This window comes from Lagenorhynchus albirostris, chromosome 1 (assembly GCF_949774975.1).
Source record: "Lagenorhynchus albirostris chromosome 1, mLagAlb1.1, whole genome shotgun sequence".
In the NCBI taxonomy this organism is placed as follows: Eukaryota; Metazoa; Chordata; class Mammalia; order Artiodactyla; family Delphinidae; genus Lagenorhynchus; species Lagenorhynchus albirostris.
Window position 1 is genome coordinate 84,528,832 of NC_083095.1, and position 23,948 is coordinate 84,552,779.

The 23,948-nt window shown below is 51.5% G+C and overlaps 1 protein-coding gene, 1 long non-coding RNA gene and 1 pseudogene across 5 annotated transcripts; 1 reads left to right on the forward strand and 2 right to left on the reverse strand.

The window, feature by feature from the left end:
- Nucleotides 1-238: 238 nt before the first annotated feature.
- On the reverse strand, nt 239-8,074 carry LOC132519547 (large ribosomal subunit protein uL11-like; annotated as a pseudogene).
- SPINT1 (serine peptidase inhibitor, Kunitz type 1) lies at nt 7,779-19,067 on the forward strand. 3 transcript variants are annotated; one of them, XM_060147443.1, is made up of 11 exons: nt 7,779-7,927; nt 8,141-8,680; nt 14,686-14,813; nt 15,045-15,183; nt 15,293-15,463; nt 15,640-15,666; nt 16,005-16,130; nt 16,245-16,295; nt 17,309-17,479; nt 17,704-17,751; nt 18,174-19,067. In XM_060147443.1, exons 2-11 carry the CDS (start codon nt 8,221-8,223, stop codon nt 18,383-18,385), a joined length of 1,533 nt encoding a protein of 510 aa, XP_060003426.1. In that variant the 5' UTR covers nt 7,779-7,927; nt 8,141-8,220; the 3' UTR covers nt 18,386-19,067. The 3 variants fall into 3 exon arrangements, with proteins under 3 accessions (XP_060003426.1, XP_060003437.1, XP_060003430.1); XM_060147454.1 differs by lacking the exon at nt 17,704-17,751; XM_060147447.1 differs by lacking the exon at nt 15,640-15,666.
- Nucleotides 16,883-23,514, reverse strand: LOC132519558 (uncharacterized). Of its 2 annotated transcripts, XR_009540193.1 has the most exons (6): nt 23,389-23,514; nt 22,032-22,097; nt 21,299-21,419; nt 20,940-21,081; nt 17,798-17,883; nt 16,883-17,056 (listed from the first exon to the last, which is right to left on the reverse strand). It is a non-coding gene; the product is annotated as an uncharacterized LOC132519558 (long non-coding RNA). The 2 variants fall into 2 exon arrangements; XR_009540192.1 differs by lacking the exons at nt 22,032-22,097; nt 23,389-23,514 and having other exon boundaries at nt 21,299-21,856.
- Nucleotides 23,515-23,948: the final 434 nt, after the last annotated feature.

A 23,948-nucleotide genomic window follows, 5' to 3' on the forward strand; every position in this document is an offset into this window, starting at 1 on the left:
TTCTGGCTCAGGGATTCTCAGAAGGGTGCAAGCCAGGTGCGGGCCAGGGCTGTTGGCCAGACATCTGTTCCCTGCCATGTGGAGCTCTCTAGAGGGCTACTCACCACATGGCAGCTGGTTTCCACAAGAGCCAGGGCACTGAGGGGCCGGGGGGCGGGGGGGGGTAGGCAAGATGGAAGTCACAGTCTTTTTTTTTTTTGGTTGTCAAATAACCCTTTATTATTTTTCTTTGCAGTGCTTAACTAGCTGGGCATTCCACCACGCCACTGTGATGTCATCTATGATGTCGTGAGGGTGGCGGCCATCAACACTGCAGCCCACAGACTGGGTGGCCCCCAGGATCTCTTTAATGGTTCCAGAGAGTTCTCTAGCTAAAGACTGATGCCGCATCTGTCGGGCAATGTTGACAATTTCATCAAAAGTCATGTTTCCACTGTACTTAATGTTTTTCTGCTTCTTCCTTTCTCTTGGTGATTCCTTGAGGGCTTTGATCATCAGGGCAGAGGCAGAAGGTACCACCTCAATCTGGGCCTGTTGGTTCTGAATGGTCAGCTTCACTGTAATCCTCAGACCCTTCCAATCACCAGTCGCCTTGGCGATGTCATCACCAACTTTTTTTGGAGACAGATCCAGGGGGCTGATCTTGGGGGCCAGGGCAGACATGGCACCGACTGCCCCACCGGTGCACCTCAGGTACACGACTTTGATCTCGTTGGGGTCGAACTTAGGTGGCATAGTGGAGGCAGCTGGTGTCGGATGAACCCGGATTCGGGACGACTGAAGAAAGTTGTACCTTGGCCTCCTCTGATCCGAAAGCCAAAAGCAAGTCACAGTCTTTTTGTAACCTAATCTAGGATGTGACATCCCATGACTTTTGCTGTATTCTATTCATCAGAAGCCAATCACTAGGTCCAGCCATGCTGAAGGGAAGGAGATTACACACAAAACAGCATGAATACCAGCAGGTGTGGACCATTAGTGACCATTTAGAGGCTATCAAACACGCTGAAATATTGTGAGCATTTTTTAAAAAAATTTCCCAAGCAGCTATTTCACTTTCTAAAAATTTATTTATTTATTTGCTGCTCTGGGTCTTCATTGCAGCACATGGGCTTCTCTAGTTGCAGCACTCGGGCTTCTCTAGTTGTGGTGCATGGGCTTAGTTGCGGTAGTGGGATTTTAGTTCCACGACCAGGGATCGAACCCGGGCCCCCTGCCTTGGGAGCAAGTAGTCTTAACCGCTGGACCACCAGGGAAGTCCCATGAGCATTTTGGACATTAGCAAAATTCTTCAAGAATTCCCTTTTGAGGGAATTCCCTGGCAGTTCAGTGGTTAGGACTCTGTGCTTTCACTACCAAGAGCCTGGGTTTGATCCCTGGTCGGGGAACTAAGATCCCACAAGCCTCAAGGAGTGGCCAAAAACAAACAAAAAAATTCCCCTTTTAGGGCTGCAGCAGTATCTGAGGGGCCTTGTCTCCTTTACATAAAAATTGAACAGGTGACAGCAGCCTCGCCTGGAAAAGTATTTCAAGGGTCATTACTTTCCCCAAAATTCCTTATCAAAAATCCTTGGGATTCCCTGGTGGCACAGTGGTTGGGAATCTGCCTGCCAATGCAGGAGACACGAGTTCGAGCCCTGGTCCAGGAAGGTCCCACGTGCCATGGAGCAACAAAGCCCGTGCGCCACAACTACTGAGCCTGTGCTCTAGAGCCCACAAGGCACAACTACTGAGCCCACCTGCCACAACTACTGAAGCCCACGTGCCTAGAGCCTGTGCTCTGCAACAAGAGAAGCCACTGCAATGAGAAGTCTGCGCACCGGAACAAAGAGTGGCCCCTGCTCCCCACAACTAGAGAAAGCCCGCGCACAGCGCGCAGCAATGAAGGCCCAACGCAGCCAAAAATAAATTAAAAAAAAAAAATCCTTGACTCTGCATTATCAAGGGAATTAGAAGGCTTTTATTTAGATCATTACAACTAAAATTTATAAAATGTATTTATTTATAATCATTAGATAATTAAAACTAAAATTTGTTCTGTAAATATATTATCCTTCTGTTTCAGTTATTATTGCCGCAAAACAGTTACCCAAAAACTGGGTTGGCCTCTGGGTGGGTGTTGAGCCAACAGATACGATCCAGCCAGAGACTGGGAAAAGGAAGGATTCATTATTACTTGCAGCAAGTAAGGAGAACACCAGGGATCTTTCCCAAAGCAGTCTCTCACCGAACAGCAAAACTGCAAGTTCTGAGCTAAGGGTACATGCATATTCATGAAGAGGCTTGAGCAGAGGAGCATTCAGCATAGAATTATGGCAAAGGTTGACAGAGTCCAAGTCTTGGTGGATTGAAGTCAGGAGGGTCAACATCATCATTCTGTCCTCCACCTGGGTGGGGGCCTTAGTTCCTGCTGAACTCAAAGACTATCCCTTGAGGAGGAACTAGGACTCTGCTTTATCACTGCACTATTGTTTGACTGCCTTCTCTGTTCTGACATTCCTTTGTTCCCTCAAGATCCTTGTTACTGAGACCTGTTTGAGGGCAAGCATTGCGGCCAGGCTTAGATCACAAAATGGCTTCTCTCTTTTTTTAAAAATTTATCCTCGTAGCGCGGCTTGTGGGATCTTAGTTCCCCGACCAGGGATCGAACTGAGGTCCCCGGCAGTGAAAGCCCGGAATCCTAACCACTGCACTGCCAGGGATTTGCCCCAAAATGGCTTCTCTTATGTCAAGAATGCCATTCCTGATTCTCTTTCTCCAGGGACCCGCTAACCTAACTGCTTATGAAATCACACCAAAATTTAAAGGCTTAAAACAAACACATTTGCTCACAATTCTGCAACGTGAGCAGGGCTTCACAGGTGTAGCTAATCTCTGTTGGGACGAGTCGACTGGGGCTAAGGATGCAGGATAGCTTCACGAAGCTAGTCAGCTGAGGTGACTGTGAGATAGCCAGATCCCTCTCTCTCCCTTCACAGTCTCTCATCCTCTAGGGTCTTGCTCTCTTCCGGTGGCCTCTCTCTTCCTCAGGGTAGTCAAACTTTACATCACAACTGGTTCTAAGAGGGGAAAATGTAAGCCACAAGGCTGAGGCCTGAAAGTCATGTGGCACCACTTCTGCTCCGTCCTACTGGTCAAAGCAAATTATGGATTCAAAGGGAGGGGAAAGATAGATGTCACCTCTTGGTGGGAGGAGTAGCATGCACTTACAGGGAAGGTGAGGTCCTGTCTACCATCTTTGATAGCCATCTTTGTAGACAATCCATTATACCTACTTACAGAAACCACCAGACCACCATCCAAGACAAGGCACTCAGTGTTTCTTTTCTAGTAGTGGTGTTAAGGACTGAATGTTCTCACCAAAACACCCACTCCTAAGGTCAGTGGTTGGTACTGGTGGTATGGCAAATATGAAGGAAACCTGTAGCATAAACCCTGGCTTTCTCTTTCCCAAGTTCATAGACAGGGGGTGAGCCACGTGGTCTAACAAAAGAGATAACTTACCCAGACAGCTCTCCTTGGGCCTGCAATGTACAATTAGAAAACAATATCATCTGGAAATGCTTTGCAGAAAGTCAGGTCAGAATCACAGAAAGAACCTAAGATTGGCATTCAAGAGACCTGAAGTCTGGAGGTGGCCTCTGCCACATACTATCTCTGTGTCTCTGAACAAATCAAGGACAAATCTCTGGACCTCAGTTTCCTATATGTAAGGTGAAGGGCTTTAACTAAGGTCCCCAGTACCTCTGACGCTCTCTACCTCTCCACAAACCAAACTTTATGAATCCATCCAGAGGACAGCTGGTTCTGTACACACTGCTAAAGAGGGTCTTGGGGGTCACTGAGGATCTGAACAGGTGAAGGACAGATGAAGGCAGGGCTGGAGTGTTACCGAGTCCAAGCTCACTCTGCTCGCCAAACAACAGGCCAATAAAGCAGGAGACAAGCTGTTGAGGCAAGGAATACGACTTTATTTGGAAAACAGGCAGACTAGGGTCCCCAAAAAACCATCGCATCTGGGTCTGGATGCCTGTTTCTTTTATAGAACAGAGAGGGGGAGGAGGTGAGGAAGTAAAGTAAAAAGGCCATTTATCTTGCAAAACATCTCCTCCTGTGGCCTGCATCAGGGAGGGGATGTGTTAATTTCTTCTTTGCAGTCATCCACAGGTGGGCAGGGTCAGATTGTCTCCCTGTGAGCTGAACAAAGGCACTTTAGTTTAACATTCAGGCACAGGGGCAGGGTTCCCTAAGGCAGGCCATTATGTATGATTATAATAACAAAAACAATGAAAAGCAAAGGTTAAATTCAAAGAAACAAATCCAACATGGAGTCAAAATTGGCTCTTCCCTGGGGCTTCCCTGGTGGCACAGTGGTTAAGAATCTGCCTGCTAATGCAGGAGACACGGGTTCGAGCCCTGGTCTGGGACGATCCCACATGCCACAGAGCAACTAAGCCCGTCTGCCACGACTACTGAGCCCACATGCCACAACTACTGAAGTCCGTGAGCCTACAGCCCGTGCTCCGCAACAAGAGAAGCCACCACAATAAGCATGTGCACCACAACGAAGCGTAGCCCACACTCTCCACAACTAGAGAAGGCCCACGCGCACCAATGAAGACTCAACGCAGCCAAAAATAAATAATTTTTTTTTAAAAAAGAAAAGGCAGGGCCCACAGATGACTCCAAAAGTGACTGGGACAGTGAGATCAGGAGAGAATATGGAGACAGAAGCATTTTGGGGCTAAATATGATCAATGTGGAGGTTATGATGATGTAGTTTTCTCTTCACCAAGGAAGCATTCCATGCTCACTAAAGGAAACCTCGGAAATAATTTTATTTTATTTATTTATTTTTTTTGCGGTACGCGGGCCTCTCACTGTTGTGGCCTCTCCCGTTGTGGAGCACAGGCTCCGGACGCGCAGGATCAGCAGCCATGGCTCACGGGCCCAGCCGCTCTGCAGCATGTGGGATCCTCCCGGACCGGGGCACGAACCCGTGTCCCCTGCATCGGCAGGCGGACTCTCAACCACTGCGCCACCAGGGAAGCGTCGGAAATAATTTTTAAGCTAGGAAGAAGAAAATGTCACTTCGAATTCCCATCATTCAAATGCCATCACTTTCACCACTTTGGTGGACTATCTCAGTCTTTTTTCCCCTCGTGTGTAGGTTTTGTCTTCTGGACGTAAGAAGCAGCATAAGGTTGTGAGAAAAGTGTAGTTTTTGATGTCAGAGAGACTTGAGATAAAATTCTGGCTCTGTCACTTTTTTCAGGTGTCAGATGTATCTATTAACTCATTTAACCCTCATACTAACCCTGTGAAGCCCCACTTCATATACAAGGAGGCTAAGGCACAGAGGGGCTAAATAAGTTGCCGAAGTCTACAACTGATAGTGACAGATGAAAGAGTTAAACCCAGTAGTCTTGAGTCTGAAGCCCACAAGCTGAACCCCTACACAGTCTTGCCTCCCACTCTTCACTGCGTGACCTTGATGGAGTTTAGTGAGCCTCTCTGCAAAGCAGAAACTATTCTCAGAGCTGTTGTGGGAATCAGAGATCACAGATGTCGAGTGTCTGGCACACAGCAAGCATCTCAAATGGGGGCTGATCATCACTTGAAAGTTTGTGTTTCAGGCAAGTTGAATCTGAGGTGAGGGTGGAATTTCCAGCTGAAGTCAGACTGTAAGTGCAGTAAAGCAGTGTTTAGGTGCTGAAGCAACAGACGTGGCCTTCCTGGACTCCAATCCCTGCTCTGCCACCTAACTGCCACGTGACCTGACAAGTTCATTCACCTGTCTGAGCCTGTTTGCTCATCTGTAAAAGGGGAATAAAATTAGTACCTATTTTCTTGGTTTGTCTTGAGTATAAGGGGCAATGCGTGGGAAATACATAGGGTTTGGGCATTGTCAGGGCTTGACGGATGTAGGTTTTTGTAATGGTGTATATGATGGAATGGAAGTAATGTGTAATGGTGTAATGGAAGTAATGATTAATCTGTAGTAATATTACCATAAGGTAACAGTCTCCTGTGTTAGGATTCTTGTATGCATAAGGTATTGAAGGAGGTAGGAATGAAATCTCAACAAAATCCTTTCTTTCCAGTAACTGCACAATCGTATGCTTCATTCCTGGTGTACCATCATTGCTCTAATGTTCCCCACTGTGCCTGGGGCAGTGGAAAAACCCAGAAAATCCAGAGAAGGGGAGACAGACCTCAGATTCCCACCCCCAACACTCATAATGTGGGCAGCTAGGGAATGTTGCAGTTTAGCCAGGAAAATGATTGAAGGGTTGGCTACAGGACCTAGTAGGTAAAGCTGCTCTAGATAAGAAAGTAGGAAGACCGTTCCCATTGGGCTGGGGTTTGTTAAGTCATCATGAGAAGGTGTGGAATCTCTTTGGGGGGAAAGCATTAATAGGACCAATCTTGCTCTGTAAAGAATGGACTTTAGGGGCTTCCCTGGTGGTGCAGTGATTAAGAATCCGCCTGCCAATGCAGGGGACATGGGTTCGAGCCCTGGTCCGGGAAGATCCCACATGCCACGGAGCAACTAAGCCCGCGAGCCACAACTACTGAGCCTGCGAGCCACAACTACTGAAGCCCGCGCACCTAGAGCCCATGCTCCGCAACAGGAGAGGCCACCACAATGAGAAGCCCGCGCAACGCAAGGAAGAGTAGCCCCTGCTTGCCGCAACTAGAGAAAGCCCGCGTGCAGCAACGAAGACCCAACACAGCCAAAAATAAAAAAATTAAAGAATAGACTTTAGGAGGAGTTCTTCTCTCAGGAAATGCAATGAGCCTGGCTTCAAGGAGTACATGGCTCTGTGAAGGTCATTAACTCAGCTACTTTGGAAAGCTGGAATTTCTAGCTTCCAAGGATGTTATTTCACTGGAAGAAAGCAGCCAGCTCCTGACCAGGATCATCCCACCTGGTGAGAGAGGAAAGGGATTCTGCAGAGAAGGGATCAACTCACCAAGGAGGCCAACAGGGACTCAGCTCCGACAGTGACCCGAATGTAAACGTTAGTACACGTTGAGGAAGGGCCTCAAACCAAAAGGAACCACTGCAGATCAAGCAGGGAAGCCTGGACACTGGAAATCTCCTGTTTCTCACTCTGACAGAAAGGAGGGCTTTCGGAGCTGGCAAAGGTGGTGACGATGGAGCAGGCATCCTGGATTCCAGTTACCAAAGGTGCAGCCACGCAGTTTCTGGGATCTCTTCCTGCCACAGATGGAAATGATTTCCCGAGGGCTGACGACGACAGCGAGATCTTTTGCATAGGGCTTTCCCCCATTTCTTCTCCGCCAGCCTCTTCCCAAACGCCTCAGGCCTGGGTCTGGGAATGCCGGCCCGGACCGGAAAGGGAGGTCGGAGGTAGCCGCCCCCGAGCGCCCGACCCACCCTCGGGTGCCTGACTTCGCTGAAGCGTCCTCCTGACCTGTCCGGGCCTCCGGGAATACGGGTGTACTTCTGGGGTGCGGGGAACCACGTGAGGCTGGACTCGGTGGATCCAGCGGCCCGGGGCACGGCGCCCCGGCCTCTGAGCCCCTTTGGGCACCAGGCTGAGGGAGAAGGGTCGGGGATCCCGAGGATGCGGATAGGCGGTCCGGAAGCTGGGGCTGGACAGGCGCACCGGGCGTGGGCGGAGCCGGCGGCGCTGGGGTTAATGTCCGCCCCGCCCCTGCTGCGCTGACTCAGTTTCACCAGAAACTAGGGGGAGGAGGTGGCCGATCGCCAGCGCACCGGGCACCGGGGCGGAAGCTGCGGCCTGAGCCGCGCAGGAAGCCGGGACCGGAACATCGGCTGGCCCGGCCCCACCCCACTCACCTGAGCAGGTAACCAGGGCCGAGGTGAGCGAGCGAGGAGGTGAAGCGGGTTCTGAGCATGTTTGGCCCTTTGTTCTCTGCTCGTGCGTGTGTCCGGGTACGTGAGTTCCTTAGACGTCCGTCTGGCCGTCCGTCGGGCTGTCGGGTCACCGGAGTGTGCGTGGGAGGACCGGGCCCGCGTGCCCCTCTCCACTCCCGGGGTGCTCGGTGCTTCCCGGTCCTCCCCTTAACTTCCTCCCGGCCCGCCCGCCTACCTTGAAGTCTCCCGGCTGATCCGGTGTCTCCTCCTCCGTCCCCTCCCCTCTCTCAGGTCGCTATCACCCTCGGAGGTCAGGGGCCCACACTGTGAAGGTGACCGCCGTGGGGAGGAGGGCGACGGTCCCTGGGGGGATGATGGCCGGGGCCCGCCTCTCCCAGGCCCGCATCCCAGCGGTCGCCGTGTGGCTCCTTTGCTCGCTCGGCCTCCTGGGCACCGAGGCCGGGCCGCCGCCCGTGCCCCCCAGTCAGCTCACGGCCGACAACTGCCTGGACCGCTTTACCCCCGGGGTGCCTGCCTTCGTACTCGACACCGACGCCTCGGTGAGAAACGGCGCCACCTTCCTGCGCTCCCTCACCGTGCGCCGCGGCCGGGACTGCGTGCACGCCTGCTGCAGCTCCAACGACTGCAATCTGGCGCTGGTGGAGTTGCAGCCCGACGGCGGGGAGGACGCCATCGCCTCCTGCTTCCTCATCAACTGCCTCTACGAGCAGAACTTCGTGTGCAAGTTCGCGCCCAGGAAGGGCTTCATCAACTACCTCACGCGGGAGGTTTACCGCTCCTACCTCGAGCTGCGGACCCAGGGCTTCGTAGGTAAGGACGAGGGTGCCAGGATTCGGGGAAACTCAGAGAAGGGACTGGTTATGGAGTCCTGCGCGAGGCATCAGAACGCAGTTAGGTGGGGAGTCCCATTCGACCCCAACTCCTCCTTAGAAGTAGGCGGTACAAACAGTAAATAAGGGACAGCCTACAGGAGTGGGGAGAGCTGACACCCTAGAGCACAGACTGGCTCCTGAATTGAGGATGTTGAGTGGGTTGGTGCTCTGGGATGTGTGTACAGGAGAGAGGACGCAGCTTCTCCGGATTCTCACTTCTGGCCCCAATAGGCCAAGTCAGGGAGTTAGCTGTCTGGAGGCCACCTGGTGACTAGACAGATAGAAGATACGCCTGGCGCCTTGGCGGAGCACTGTCCTAGGCACCTTGGTGCCCTGTCAAATGAACCTGGTGAAGGATAGGTTCCTTCTCCACTGCTGGGCTTGGGATTGGTTATAGCATCTCTCTGTACTCCTCCCCCCACGAGCTGATTTTTTGGTGGTCTGGGGGAAACTGTCAGGCCCCCAGAGTCTAAAGAACAAGCCCAGTCTGGGGGTGACCCAACTGGGGAGGGGGCGGTATTGAGGGCGCAGTAGCCTAGAGCCTCTGGGGTGGGGGTGAGGAGGGTTGCTGGGTGAGTCAGCCCACTGGTATGTATATCTGGTAGGGAAGGGATGTCAGCTGTCCAGGCAGAGGGGGTGTGTGTGTGTGTGTGTGTGTGTGTGTGTGTGTGTGTGTGTGTGTGTGTGTGTGTGTGTGTGTGTGTGTGTGTGTGTGTGTGTGTGTGTGTGTGTGTGTGTGTGTGTGTGTGTGTGTGTGTGTCAGCTGTCCAGGCAGAGGTGTGTGTGTGTGTGTAAGACAGGCAGGGCTCTCCCTGCTCAGGATCTGCTCACCTTGTTTACTTCCAGAATAAGGGCAAAGTCGGGCCCAAGGCTCCTTCTCTTTCCTCCTGGGACTGAGCAGTTAGCTAGGATCAGGGCCCCTCCAGAGACCTTCAGTCCCCATTCTCTCCACCTGCTGTTCTGGCCAGGTGGGGCTCCGGGGCAGGGATGGGTCACTCTGATAACCTCTGTTAGCTCTCTACAGTTTGCTGATTGCTATGCCACTCAGCCTCTCACTTAGGCATCATGACAACCACCTCTGAAAAGGGTGTTAGTAGTCATCCCACTTTTAGATTAGGAAACTGACTCCCATGTTAAATGGATGAAGAAGATGTGGCACATATATACAATGGAATATTACTCAGCCATAAAAAGAAACGAAATTGAGCTATTTGTAATGAGGTGGATAAACCTAGAGTCTGTCATACAGAGTGAAGTATGTCAGAAAGAGAAAGACAAATACCGTATGCTAACACATATATATGGAATTTAAGAGAAAAAAAATGTCATGAAGAACCTAGGGGTAAGACAGGAATAAAGACACAGACCTACTAGAGAACGGACTTGAGGATATGGGGAGGGGGAAGGGTAAGCTGTGACAAAGTGGGACAGAGGCATGGACATATATACACTACCAAATGTAAGGTAGATAGCTAGTGGGAAGCAGCCGCATAGCACAGGGAGATCAGCTCAGTGCTTTGTGACCGCCTGGAGGGATGGGATAGGGAGGGTGGGAGGGAGGGAGACGCAAGAGGGAAGAGGTATGGGAACATATGTATAACTGATTCACTTTGTTATAAAGCAGAAACTAACACACCATTGTAAAGCAATTATACTCCAATAAACATGCGAAAAAAAAAGTAATGGGTCAATGAAGAAATCAAAGAGGATATCAAAAAAATACCTTGAGATGAATGAAAATAGGAATACAATTTTCCCAAATCTGTGGGACACAGCAAAAGTAGTTCTAAGAAGGAAGTTTATAGCAATACAGGCCTACCTAATGAAGCAAGAGAAGTCTCAAATGGAAAGTCTAACTTTCCACCTAAAGGAATTAGAAAAAGAAGAGCAGAGGCAAAAATTAGCAGAAGGAAGGAAATAATAAAGATCAGAGCAGAAATAAATAAAATAGAGACCAAAAAACAATAGAAAAGATCAATGAAACTAAGAGCTGGTTTGTTGAAAAGATAAACAAAATTGATAAATCTTTAGCCAGACTCGTCAAGAAAAAAAAGAGAGGGGGCCCAAATAAGTACAATTAAAATGAAAGAGGAAAAGTTACAATCAATATGACGTAAATACAAACAATGATTAAAAATAATAATAATAATTTGCCCAGGATAACACTGCCCACAAATGGGAGACCTGGGACTCAACCCCAGGCAGGACCTCCAAAAGTCCTGTGCTGTTCCTCACACAAGACCACCTTTCTGGTAAACCTGTCTCTGATCCAGGACAGCTCAGTGGACAACAGAACCAGAGACTGGGGAGCCCAGGCGCCAGGATTGGAGTGGAGCTGGGTGATCTCAGTCCTGGAAAGTAGAAAAGGGACTTTCCTCTCCAGCCTTTCCTCTTCTCCCTATTCTTCCAATAGCTCTGGATCTCTGAGGAGAGGTAGGGTGGAGATTCCGGGAGGGGGACACTGTCTCTGGGCCACTGAGTCCCACTGGGCCAGGGCCTGAGCCTGTTCCACAAGGAAGCAGCAGAGTGTAGGTGGTGATGACTCTAATTGACCTGAGCTGCCTGCCCTCCCTGTTCTGCCAGGACCCCTCACTGTAGGGCTAGCACCTGAAACTCTGGGATCTGGTCAGGAAGCTGAGCTGGATGGGGCCTTCCTCATCTGGAAACCTCCCCACCCCCTGACTGGCCTGGTTGGCACAAGACAGGATGGAGTGGGGATTTCCTGGGACCTGTGGGGAGCTGGGTAGACCTTGGACTTAGTATGGGCCCCAGGCCATTTCAGGGCAACGCAGCGTTTTGGGGAGTGGGGGATGCCATGTGCATGTCAAGGAGTCCATTCTCAGCTGAGTCCTATTAGAGAGGTTGGAAGTACAAAGAGGGTACAAAGAGGGTCAAGCCACTGTGGCATCCTGGAGGCTAGGCTAGGGTAGACCGAGGCAGGCAAAGTGGGCAAGTGCTCAGGGCTTCTAAAACCTTTGATTTACTGGGGAGAATCCTCCCCAGGGTGGGTTGATCTGTTCCCCCTTTCCCTGCCTATGGCCAGGCCAGGCCAGGCCAGTCCAGATTGCTGGGGCCTCCTGAGCACCCTGCTCTTTCCTCCTCTCCCCTTCCCCCTCTTTCCGTTGGAGGAGTGGCTTAGAAGGTGGAGTCTGTGTTTCCCTTGAGAGTCCTGAGGCCTGGCAGCTGGGGGAGGGGCTGGCTTTATTGCTACTCTGGCCCTTTGCTCTCTTGGGGGTGGGAAAAAGGGAGTAGTGGTAGGGCAGGGCATCTGCCCCTTGCTCCTGGGGGCTGGGGCTTGGAGAGGGCCAGCTGTGTGTGGGTGGACATTGCTGATTTGGCCCAAGATCTGCCGTGCCACTCAGCTTGCCACTTCCACCCTGGGGGCCAGTGGGGCTAGCCTATCTTTCTGCTAGTAGACTGCCAAGTAGTCTGTCTCCTTTCCCCTTTGACTGCTGATTACTTTCTGAAAAACGCAAGGAGGGAGGAATGGGCTCCTCCCAGCTCACTGCCCCCTTGGCTTGGCCTCTCACCTCAGGGCCTGGGGATGGCCCCTGTTGGGCCCTTAAGCCACTGGGCTGGGGCTTGGTTCCAAACAGGTACTTTCCTGCTCTCCCGGTCTCTTACTTCCCCTCAACCGAGGTTCCCTTTCCTCATTCCCGTAGCCCTCTGCACCATTGGATGTGTTCCTCTGTGGAAGTTCTCCCCTCCCATCCCTTTGCTGTCACTGTGTGTCCTGGTCTTCTCACCTCTGGGACCACCCTCTGAGAGTTCCCTGTTGGCTCTGCTTGCTCTGCCTCATCAAAGAGGAATTTCTGTGACTCAGCCTCCTACCAGCTGTTCTTATCTCTACCTTCTCTTCTTTGAACTCTTAAACTTGATGTAACCCTCTGCAGAGCCTCTGTGGAGGGCAGTTGGGCAATACCCACCCAAAATGTAAATGCATATAACCCTCAACACGACTCCACTTGCAGGAACTGATCTTGCAGCTATGCTTAAACTTGTGTAAAACAACTTACCAGGCAATCAGTCACTGTACCATTGTTTATAAGAGCAAAGAATTGGAAACAAGCTCAGTGTCTGTCAACACATCCTATAATTGGATACTGTGGTGCTGTTTTAATCGTAATAATAAACCCTGAGGTAGCAAGGGTGAGTTCTTAGTAGGGAGGGAGGGAGGGAGGAAAGAAGGACCTACATCAAGAGAGACTAGACTGATGGACTGGTTAATGTGTTGTAAATTTTGGTGCATTCATACAATAAGTACTATGCAACAACAAAAAAAAGGAAGAAGAAGTTCTTTATATATTGCTATGACTGATTTCCAGTATATATTAAGGGAAAAGCAAGATGAAGAACTAGCATGCTTGTGAATATTCTATACACTCTCTCTTGATACTCACACATACACACACACCCAAACTAGTAATTGAGAATGCCTCTGGAGAGAGGAACCTGGGGGTTTAAGAATCAGGGACTTAATTCTCACTACCCTTTTGTATTTTTTGCATATTTCATCATGTACATGTATTACCTAAGCTAAAAACAAAAACAAAACCCAAAGACTATAAAGATTATTTAAAGAATCACACTTCTAAGCACATATGGCCTGCAGCATGGTGTTTTGATGTTTTGGAGAGAGCATGAATCAGACCAGGGTTCAAACCCCAGCTCTGCCGTTTTGAAACTGAGCGACCCTGGGCAAGTCATTTAACCTCTCTGGTGTCAATTTGCTCATCTGGAAAGAGGGACGAGAATGCAGTTGTGGCAGGATCTATCCAGCCCAGCTGGTCTCCTCAATGTCCACCTAACCAGTCTTACAAATTCCCGACTCCTTGCTTTGGCTCATCATGTTTTCTGCTGTCATCAACAACACCAACATTCTTCCCCACAACCAAACAAATAAAAACAAAAGGATCCAAAAATCCTTTCTCCCTTCTTCACAAAGCCTTGCCTTTTTCCTCTAGCTTGCTGTGGGCTTTCCCTTCTCTAAACATCCACCTCCTTTTCTTGTACATGTATCACACAGCCCTTCATCTTGTTGGGTCTTTCTCCCATTTTGCTTCCTGTTGTTGGGTCTTACCTGCCTAACTGGACCGTAGTACCCTCAAGGGCAGTGTGTCCATTTCCTAAGGCTGCTGTGCCATGTTATATACCCTGGGTGACTGAAGACACTAGAAATGTACTGTCTCACAGTTCTGGAGGCCAGAAGTCCAAACTCAAGGTGTCAGCAGGGCCACACCCGCTCTGAAGACCCTGGTTGGGGGAGGGTATGGTTGCCTTGTGCCCCCTTGTAACTGGAGGCAGAGTCTGTCTGAGGTGGCAGAGGCATCCTGCTCCTGTGCCAATCATCATGGGACACCAAGGCTTGACGTGGTGCTGCCCAGGGCTCTGCTCAAGGTCTCTGTCCGGATGGGCTTCTTAGCAGTGATGTGGGCTGCAGAGCGAGGGGTGATGGTGTTAATTACTCATTGACTTATTTGGCTTTTCAAAAGTATCGTTACTCTTAGCTTTTTAAAGCAATTAGCACAAGTACCTGCTTATTGTAGAAAACAAGAAAAGTCCCCCTTCCAAATATACGTGCATATATTGATATATATAGTGTATATATATATTGTATATGTATATTGATATATATAGATATATATAGATATATTGATATATATATCTATATATTTTTTAATTTTTTTCCTAAATGGGATCAGATGGCAATGCTGTTTAGTTATTTGCTTCAGAAAGTTGGTTTTACAACATAAAAATGTCTTAAGTATGATATATCTAAACAGAGGGCAAGAAGATGGTTTAGTTGTGAAATCGCATCTGTGTCTCAGGCAGGCTGCCAAGTCCTAGGTTGGTCTAGTTGCGACCCATAAGGCACCAGCCCCCCACTCTAGGAGAGATCCTGTCCATTCATTGAGAGTTGACCTTATCTCACCTTCCTCCCAGAGTCCCGGATCCCCAAGGCCTGGGAAGGCACAGACTTGAAGGTACAGCCACAGGAACCCCTGGTGCTGAAGGGTGTGGAGAACACAGACTGGCGCCTACTGCAGGGTGACACAGACGTCAGGGTAGAGGTGCGATGCTGGGCTGGCTCCCTGACCCCCACCTCAGCTCTCCAGGGCCCCCTTTCTGGGGCTGTAGGCCAAACTGCGGCTCCAGACGGGGTGGGGTGGATAGAAGCTGAGGATCCATTTAATACCAAGTCCCTCGGCTCCCCGCAGTGGGGCAGGGGGGCTGACTGGGAGGACCTGGGGCCAACCAGGGGCATCAAGCGGTCCCAGCCTGATGGCCACTCCTGTGTTTAGAGGAATGATCCAGACCAGGTGGAGCTGTGGGGACTCAAGGAAGGCAGCTACCTGTTCCAGCTGACGGTGGCTGGTTCAGACCAGCGAGAGAGCACGTCCAACATCACAGTCACTGTGCTGTCCCCCAAGCAGACAGAAGGTGAGGAAGGGGGTGGGGAGGCAGACCCAGGACTCACCCACACCCTGCACCCTGCTCCGGCTCTGCTGATTGGCCCTCGGAGCTCCCTCACCAGCTTTCCTTCCCCCAGAATACTGCCTTGCATCCAGCAAGGTGGGCCGCTGCCGTGGTTCCTTCCCCCGCTGGTACTACGACACCACAGAACAGATCTGCAAGAGTTTTGTTTATGGAGGTTGTCTGGGCAACAAGAACAACTACCTTCGGGAAGAAGAGTGCAAGCTCGCCTGCCGCAATGTGCAAGGTGGGCCTTTGTGAAGCAGTGTTGGGGCTCAGGTGACATTCCCCCAGGGTAGGTGTTCTCTCGTCACGGGTCAGGGAGGTAGGCGTGGGAATCCCCCGTCCCCGGGCCCCCCTATCAGCTCATCCCTGCTGGGGCCTGGCCCTGCCTCCTCTCACTTCTCTGTTTTTCTCTCCCAGGCCCCTCAGTGGAAAGGCATCATCCAGGTGGGCTTTGCTTCTGTCCCTATTCCCCTCACCCCTGCCAGCTCCCCAGCCTCTGTCAAGTCCAGGCCCCTGACCACACTGCCCTGGCCCAACAACCCATTCCTACCATCAGAATGAAGGCCCACGAGTGCCTCAGCCCTTGTAGCCCAGGATCCTCCTATCAGCTTCTGCCCGTTTTGTGTTAGGAGGGTATAAGGGACAGGGGTGGAAAGGGAACCGGGGTTGTGTCATGATGCCACCTTGGGGTAGAGAGGGCCAAGTAGATGATGGACTCCTGGTATCTGTTGGCCGCTGCTTGAGCCTGACCTCACCGTCCACCCTGTCCCGCCCCCACCCAGTGTGCTCTGGCACCTGTCACTCCAGCGAGTTCCGCTGCAGTGATGGCTGCTGCATCGACAGCTTCCTGGAGTGTGATGACACTCCCGACTGCCCCGACGCCTCCGATGAGGCCACCTGTGAAAAATGTGAGGCCTGGGGGATGGAGGGCGGTGGGCGCAGCAGGGGAGGTCCAGACCACTCACCCCACACCTCTGGGAGACCCTTGTCAGGTCGGCGCCTCTGATCTTTCATCTTTGCAGATACCAGAGGCTTCGATAAACTCCAGAAGATCCATTTCCCCAGGGACAAAGGTGAGCTCCTGCCCAGGTCCCCTGGGTCAGGGCTGGCACTGCTATCCTCACTCATCCCATCAACGGGCCAAAGGCCTGCTGTGTGTATACCAGGCTGTGGGCAGAAAGCTGGGTGGGGCGTGCCCTGGACTTGCCTTCTATGTTTCCTAAGCATCATACATCCTCTTAACACGTTCAGAAATTTAGCCATGCCTACATATCACTGAGATGTTATTGATTTAACTTAATGTATTAAAAAGGAAATTTCATATCACTACCGTAAATGAAAAGCCACTATTATATGCCACGATCTGAGACTGACTATTAAAATAAGTATAATAGGGACTTCCCTGGTGGCACAGTGGTTAAGAATCTGCCTGCCAATGCAGGGGACACGGGTTCGATCCCTGGTCTGGGAAGATCCCACATGCCGTGGAGCAACTAAGCCCGTGCGCCACAACTACTGAGCCTGCGCTCTAGAGCCCGTGCTCCACAACAAGAGAAGCCACCGCAATGAGAAGCCCACACACCGCAACGAAGAGTAGCCCCCGCTCACCACAACTAGAGAAAGCCCGCGCACAACAACAAAGACCCAACGCAGCCAAAAATAAAAATAAATAAATTTACTTTAAAAGAATAAATAAATAAGTATAATAAAACGTGGTAATAAATTTTAGCTGGACATTGTTGTCTGCCAAGGCTCAGACCCTTAGCCTTCTTTGTTAAAAGGTAGACTATCCAGTGCTAGAGAGAAAACCAAGACCTTGATAGAATTGGGAATGCTGAAAGAAAATTGAAAAATATATGAGTCAAGTCTAGGGTGATTCTGGGCCCAAGCTTACTCTCCTCTGTCTTCCTTGCAACACTTTAGATAAGCCAGATATTTCTGGGGCCCCAGGCCCTCATTGAGTCACAGCCATCCTCTCAACATGAGGAGGAGGGTCAGGAGGTGGTGGGCAGCAACGATGTGGAGCCTGGTGGTGGCAGGGAGGCCACGTGGACACTCACCCCTTTGCCTGCTTCTTACCCCCCAGGCCACTGCGTGGACCTGCCAGACACAGGCCTCTGCTTGGAGAGCATCCCCCGCTGGTACTACAACCCGTTCACTGAACGCTGCGCCCGCTTTACCTATGGTGGTTGCTATGGCAACAAGAACAACTTTGAGGAGGAGGAGCAGTGCCTTGAGTCCTGTCGTGGCATCTCCAGTGAGCAGGGCAGTGGGGGGCGGAAGATGGGGAGGGGAAAGGCTTAGCTAGAGCATTTGGCTCTGTCCCAAGGCCTGGGCTGGTCACACCTCGTCCTCAGAGCACCCGGGGTAGGGGTGGGAAAGGATGGCACTGGGTCTGGGGCACTGCTGAAGAGCAGCTGTGTCTTTGAACCCTTCGTATTGACTTGTCTCTCCGCGACCCCCGCCCTCATCATTTTGTAGAGAAGGATGTGTTTGGTCTGCGGCGGGAAAGCCCCATTCCCAACACAGGTAAGCCCCCATCTGCCCTGTCACCACTGAGTAGGTATCAACTCACACAATTGGTTGTGACTGCCTAAACCAGTGCTGAGAAGGATCCTGAGGTTGGCTGAAGGGACAGAGTGCCACGATCAATCGTGGTATCTGCCAGGGGCGAGGGAGAGAAGCATAAAAATGAATGCCAGGTGTGTGTGCCGTCAGCACCCCGGGCCTTCCCCCATACTACCTTCAAGTAGAGCAACCTGGAGCCGAGACCTGAAGCCCATCAGAATCCCTCTCACCGAGCTCCCAACGGAGCTGATTGAGCTGCTCACATGCCCGAGGGCCGTCCACGCCCGGCATCCATTTGCCTTGACCCTTCCTTACAGAGTTGGGGTGGGCGTCAGAACTGAGCAGGCCCTGGGAGCACCTCATTCGGCTCCTTCTTCCTCCAGACTCCGTGGAGGTGGCCATTGCAGTGCTCCTGGGAACCTGCATCGTGGTGGTGGTAGCCATCCTGGGTTACTGCTGCTTCAGGAACCAGAGGAAGGGCTTCCACAGACACCGCCACCACCACCCCCCACCCTCTACCCCCACCAGCTCCAAGGTATCCACCACCGAGGACATGGAGCATCTGGTCTACTACCAAACAACCCGACCCCTCTGAGCCTGGGGCTCTAGAGGGCTCTAGCCAGTTCTCACCTGGCCCTGCTTCCTCCTTGCCAAGGTACAGGCCTGGGCTGAGGAAGACTTTGGGACCAGACTCCTCCAGCCTGTTTCCCAGGCCTATCTGCCTCCAGGGCCAGGGCTCCAGACCCTCTTGGAGGTGTCTCAGCTAAGCTCAGGCTACTTGTTCCTGAGAAAGCTCAAGGGTCTGCAAGGAGCAGAAAACCTTTGAGCCAGGAGTCCCACGCATGGTTGGACCCGTCTGCCTAGGACTTCAGAGGAAGTTGGAATTTTGCTTCCTGTTCAGAGCTGCCTGCCCCCATCCCTTGAGAAGACCTTGAGAAGAGGCCTGGGGTCGCATCAGAGGCTGGAGGCCCCAACTCCCGTCCTCCAGAGCTGGCCCTCCCACCCTGCAAAGTCCAGGGCTGGGGTGCAGGGGAGGACGTCCCTGTATATTCTGTGTTGTACAGAGCTGCTTTCTGTTTATTTAATGCCGTGCCGGGTGGGTGGGAGGAGTGGAAAGTGGCTCTCTGGCCGCTGCCGCCTCTTCCCCTTCCCCGCGGAGTGAGCCCCAACCTGGCCTGGCCTGGCACACACAGCCAGATCCTCGGCACCCCCCAGGGCCCTGCTGCTCCCCTACTTCCCACCGGCCCCAGTCCACCCACAGTGTAATAAAGTGATTTGTCCTGTAAGTCTCCTGCCTCTGCTGTGTGGGCCAGGAGAGGGACAGAGCTGCAGGGGGAGATGGGACTGCCCCGCCCTACCGGTTCAGGCTTTGGTCACCCTGTTTAGCAGGTTTTCCCGCCCTTCCCGAAACTGTCCTAGCCCCAGCCCCTGAGGGTGAGGAGATGTGCCAAGTCTGACCGCCAGGGGGTGGGGAGGGGAGAAAGGGCCGTGGGAATAGGGGGCCTAGGGAGGCCACAGAGCACCGTTTCTTCCGGGTTTGAGCCTGCAGTGTGTAGTTGAGGACGGGGGAGGGGGGTGGGGGGTGCATAGGCTTGAACCCTGGTTCTTTTTTTTCCATGGCATTTGGGAATCTTAGTTCCCTGACCAGGTATGGAACCCAGGCCCCCTGCAGTGGAAGCACGGAGCCCTAAACACAGGACCGCCAGGGAAGTCCCCTGAACCCTGGTTCTTATCTCTGCTCCCTTTGGTGTGGGTGCAGGGGTCCCATGTGGCCACTCACAGAAGTCTCTGCTTCTTTACCGGAGTATAGTTGCTCCCCAGTCTCTGAGGAGCAGAGGAGGAAGGAGCCTTTAGCTGAGGTGCTTCTCTCCAACACACACGCCTGCATTTGTTTGAGCTACCTGCCTCTTGGTGCCCCCCCCGCAAAAAATCATCCCTTTAATTCATTTCTTCATTTTCTTTTTAAAAAAAATTTTTTTTTTGGCCGCGTCACAGGACATGTGGGATCTTAGTTCCCCGACCGGGGATCTAACCTGCACCCCCTACAGTCAAGGCACAGAGTCTTAACTGCTGGACCGGCCGGGAAGCCCCCATTTCTTCAACAAATTATTGAGCTCCTATGTACCAGGCACGGCCAGTCATTAGAAATTTGGTTTTGTAAGATAAGCACATAGGAAGTACTATGTAAGTGCTTTACATATCTCAAGTGATTGCCTCAGCACACAACCCTGGGATGAAGGTACTATTATCCTCATTTTACAGGTGAGGAAACTGACTCAGCAAAGTTCAGTTCCTAAGGTCCTAGAGCTGGTGCCGGAGGACTGATGTAAACCCTTACATTATGGCTCCAGAGTCTAGCCTTACAAAAGAGACACTTTTAAATTGTGATAAATGCTATACAGAAAAATCAAACGGCAGTGTGAGAGGTTGGGAGCTACTTTTAAAGGATTGAAGGGCAACCTAGGTGAATGTCCATATTTGAGTCCTAAGTGCACGGCTCAATGAATTTCTGTAACTGAACACACCCAGGAGCCAAGCACTCAGATCAAGAAGCAGAACCTTATTAGCAGCCAGGATGGGCCTCCTTTTGATGGGTAACTTTCTCACACCTTTGTGTTCTAGTACCTGTTGTACTCAGCCTGGACCACTTCCCCCTTTCTCATCTTTCAACCTAAACTCGAGTTCTCATTCCTGAAATCCTCCTGCATACACACGGCTGGGGGGCACTCCCTACTCTACATCCCTGTGTCTGCTAACAGGACCTTCAGCACAGAGCACCCCAGCACAGAGCACCCCCTTTTCCTTTCCATTTACTTATCTGTCTTCCCACTGGGTTGTGGGCTCCTGGAGACACAGATGGTATCTTAAGTCACCTCTGGGTCTCCAGCACCCCACACCCTCTCTACGACCTTAGTAAATGGTAGTAGGTCAATAAACTGAGTAGATGGCAGGGGGTGGGTCCCGTTACGGTGCTGTGGCTATTCCTATTTCATCAGGCACTGTATTTTTTTTTTTTGGCCGAGACATGCAGCTTGTGGGATTTTAGTTCCCCAGCTAGGGATTGGACCTAGGCCCTTGGCACTGAGAGCACAGAGTCCTAACCACTGGACTTCCGGGGAATTCCCAGACACAGTATTTTTGCTTCCTACCTTGCCAGCCACTCATCCATCCTTCAAAGCTCGAAATGAGCTCTATTCCTCTTCTGGTCTCCCCAGCACTGGGAACAACCTTCATTATCCCTTGGTTCTCTATGAGCACTTCCGGGCTGAGGTCAATTCTGTATCCCAATGCCTAGAAGAGTAATCAACACATAATAAAAGCTTAATAAGTGTTTGTTGGACCAAAGGGAGCATCCTCCTCTTAGGGAGAGGTGGAGATGTAGTGAGATGATGGCAGACAAAGCGCCTTCCCTAGAAAGAGCTGCTGGGAGGGAGGAGGGCAGGGCTGAGTCAGCTGGGTGACAGGAGGTGGGAGCGCCGAGGGAGGAGCCGCTAGGAGGCGCGCTCACCACTGCCGGGCGCTGTCTTTGCTGCAAGGGTTGGGTCCAGAGTACACAGTCCCAGGCAGGTGTGTCAGGTGTGGAGCAATAAAAGCTGAGACGCAGTGCCTGTTCTTCTGCAGCTTACACTCTGGAGTGCAGGCGGAAGGAATGCAAATACTGTAACAAAACAATATGGTCCCCAAACTACTGAGATGTCCCCAGCTGTTCTCTACTCCATCCCCAGCCAAATGACCCCCTTTCTCAGAACTTTGATGCCTCCCAGGACTTCCCTGGTGGTCCAGTGGGTGAGACTCCGCGCTGCCAATGCAGGGGGCCCGGGTTCGATCCCTGGTCGGGGAAATAAGAGCCCACATGCGTGGGGCAACTAAGCCTGCATGCTCTAGAGCCCGCATGCCACACCTAGAGAGCCCGCCTGCCACACTACTGAGCCTGCATGCTCTGGAGCCCCCATGTCACAACTAGAGAGCCCCGCACACCACAACTCCAGAGCCCACGTGCTGCAACTACTGAACCCAAGTGCTCTAGAGCCTGCGCACCACAACTAGAAAGAAGCCCATGCGCGGCAACGAAGACCCAGCGTGCTGCAACTAAGACCCGATGCAGCCAAATAAATAAATATTAAAAAAAAAAAAAGACCCAGCACAACCTAAATAAATAGAACTGTCATGCCTCCTTTCTTTGCACAGGCAGTTGCCTCCACCTCAAATGCCTCTTTACCCCCTGGAAGGCTCCTACTTACCTCGTGATCCAGCTCAGAAAGCCTTCGCTGTTTCACAGCTGCCCTCCCCATTCTCTCACAGCTCTGCTGCATACATATGACCCATGTTAGCATAAGTCTACCCTCATAGGGACAAGGCTCCTCGGGGGCAGGGATGGGGATTGGGTCTTATTTATCTCAGTATCAACTGTGCTAGGATCTGCTTGTGCATACAAGGTATCCCACAAATGGCTGTTGAATAAAACAGAGGCTGATCAAGCCGTGGAGATTAAGAAAGAGCTTCATGAAGGAGGTATAAAATGAGATGAGCAGGTGGGTGTGGGTGTTCCAGGCATAGCAAAATCATAGTGAGCAAAAGCTGGGCAGGGGAGATCATGGGTCTTGTTGTGACTGGGGTCCAGCAAGCTGCTCAGTTTGTCTCAGGCCTTGAGAGGAAAAGCTGGGAGGCTGGTGGGTAGAGGTCACATTGGTGGGCACTTGGGGATTTGAACAGAGGGACAGGGGAAGGGGTAATCCAAACTCGGCTTTAAGGAGTATAGAGGTCACAACTAGAGGTCACAACACAGGGAGAGGGGAAGGAAGAGGATGCCATACCAAGTAAATCAGGGAGAGTAACCTGTGTGAAGTACACAGTAAATGTGCAGTAAAGGCTAGTTGGCAAGGTTGCATGCTGGCAGCCAGTTGGGCTGTGACCCAAACAGTAGTTTAATTTCTTTAATTAGTTACTAACAGTTAAAGAGTCAGGAAAGTTTATTTTTTTTAAATCCCGTATCTCTAGCTTCTTGTGAAAATTTGGGAGACTGGCAATGGGGGCCCACATTCCTGCAGCAATTTAGGTCTTAGGTCCTCTTGAGCGCCTCAGGCTCTAACTCTCCCCATCCACCCTGCCACTCCCAAGGTTAGGTGCTTGCCTGGGCCCTCCAGGCAGTTTTATTCAAAACCTATTGGCCCCAACAGTTCAAACAAACACGGACAAAAACTGGGTTGTTTCTCCCAAACCCACCCCTGCCCACTTAAACAAAAAGCCCTGAATGAGGAGTGGTTTGCCCTATAGCACAAGACCGCTTCCTTCTGCCACCGCAGCTAGACTGAAGCCTGGGAAGGCACTGCTCAGCTCCCCCCACACCCCACTCCAAGGGTTGTGGTCAATGGCACCACCTAGAAACCCCAAACTCGGAAGCCTGTTTCAGCCCTGGGAGTGGCCCAGACTCCCCCGCAGGCTCTCCTTCCCCACCTGCAGTAGCTCCTGGGGTTCCATCAGCTGAGACCAGAACAAAGAAGAACAAGAAAATAGACTGGGAAGGAAACTGAGAAGTCCCCTGTCACGAGGCTAAAAAACAACCACTTTTTTTACACAAAACTGGAAAAAGATATTTACCCAAATGTCCACAGTGTTCTCTTGTCGTTGATAAAATTACAGGTGGTTGGGCTTCTCTGGTGGCGCAAGTGGCTGAGAGTCCGCCTGCCCATGCAGGGGATATGGGTTCGTGCCCCGGTCCGGGAGGATCCCACATGCCACGGAGCGGCTGGGCCCGTGAGCCATGGCCACTGAGTCTGCGCTGCAACAAAAATAAAAAATTACAGGTGGTTTTTACTGTCTTCTTTTTGTTGACCTGCATTTTAAAATTTTTCTACAATAAATATTTATTGCTTTTGTAATATGAAAAAGGTGTTTTTTGAAGAGGTATTGAGATCTATTTCAGAAAGAAACAGATCATCAGACGAGGAGCTCCCAGGTGGGATAGAGACCATGGAGCTGGAAAAGGAGAGATAGCGTCCTAAGCGTTGGGGAAGGGAGAAGCTCTGAGACTTGGTGACTGACTGGCTCATGCAGAGGGAGAAGCTGAGTCAGTGGGGCCTTCAGGTTTTCTGTCCTGGGAGCCTGGCAGTGCCACCAATAGAAACAGGGCTGACGGGAGGGGGGTAGCTTCAGGAGAA

What these genes read in the sequence shown, in the direction of transcription:
- SPINT1 (XM_060147443.1), top strand. Translation starts at nt 8,221, where the DNA reads ATGATGGCCGGGGCCCGCCTCTCCCAGGCCCGCATCCCAGCGGTCGCC. An exon ending in ACACAGACGTCAGGGTAGAG is followed by an intron (nt 14,814 to 15,044) that starts GTGCGATGCTGG and finishes TCCTGTGTTTAG; the next exon opens with AGGAATGATCCAGACCAGGT. An exon ending in GTCCCCCAAGCAGACAGAAG is followed by an intron (nt 15,184 to 15,292) that starts GTGAGGAAGGGG and finishes TCCTTCCCCCAG; the next exon opens with AATACTGCCTTGCATCCAGC.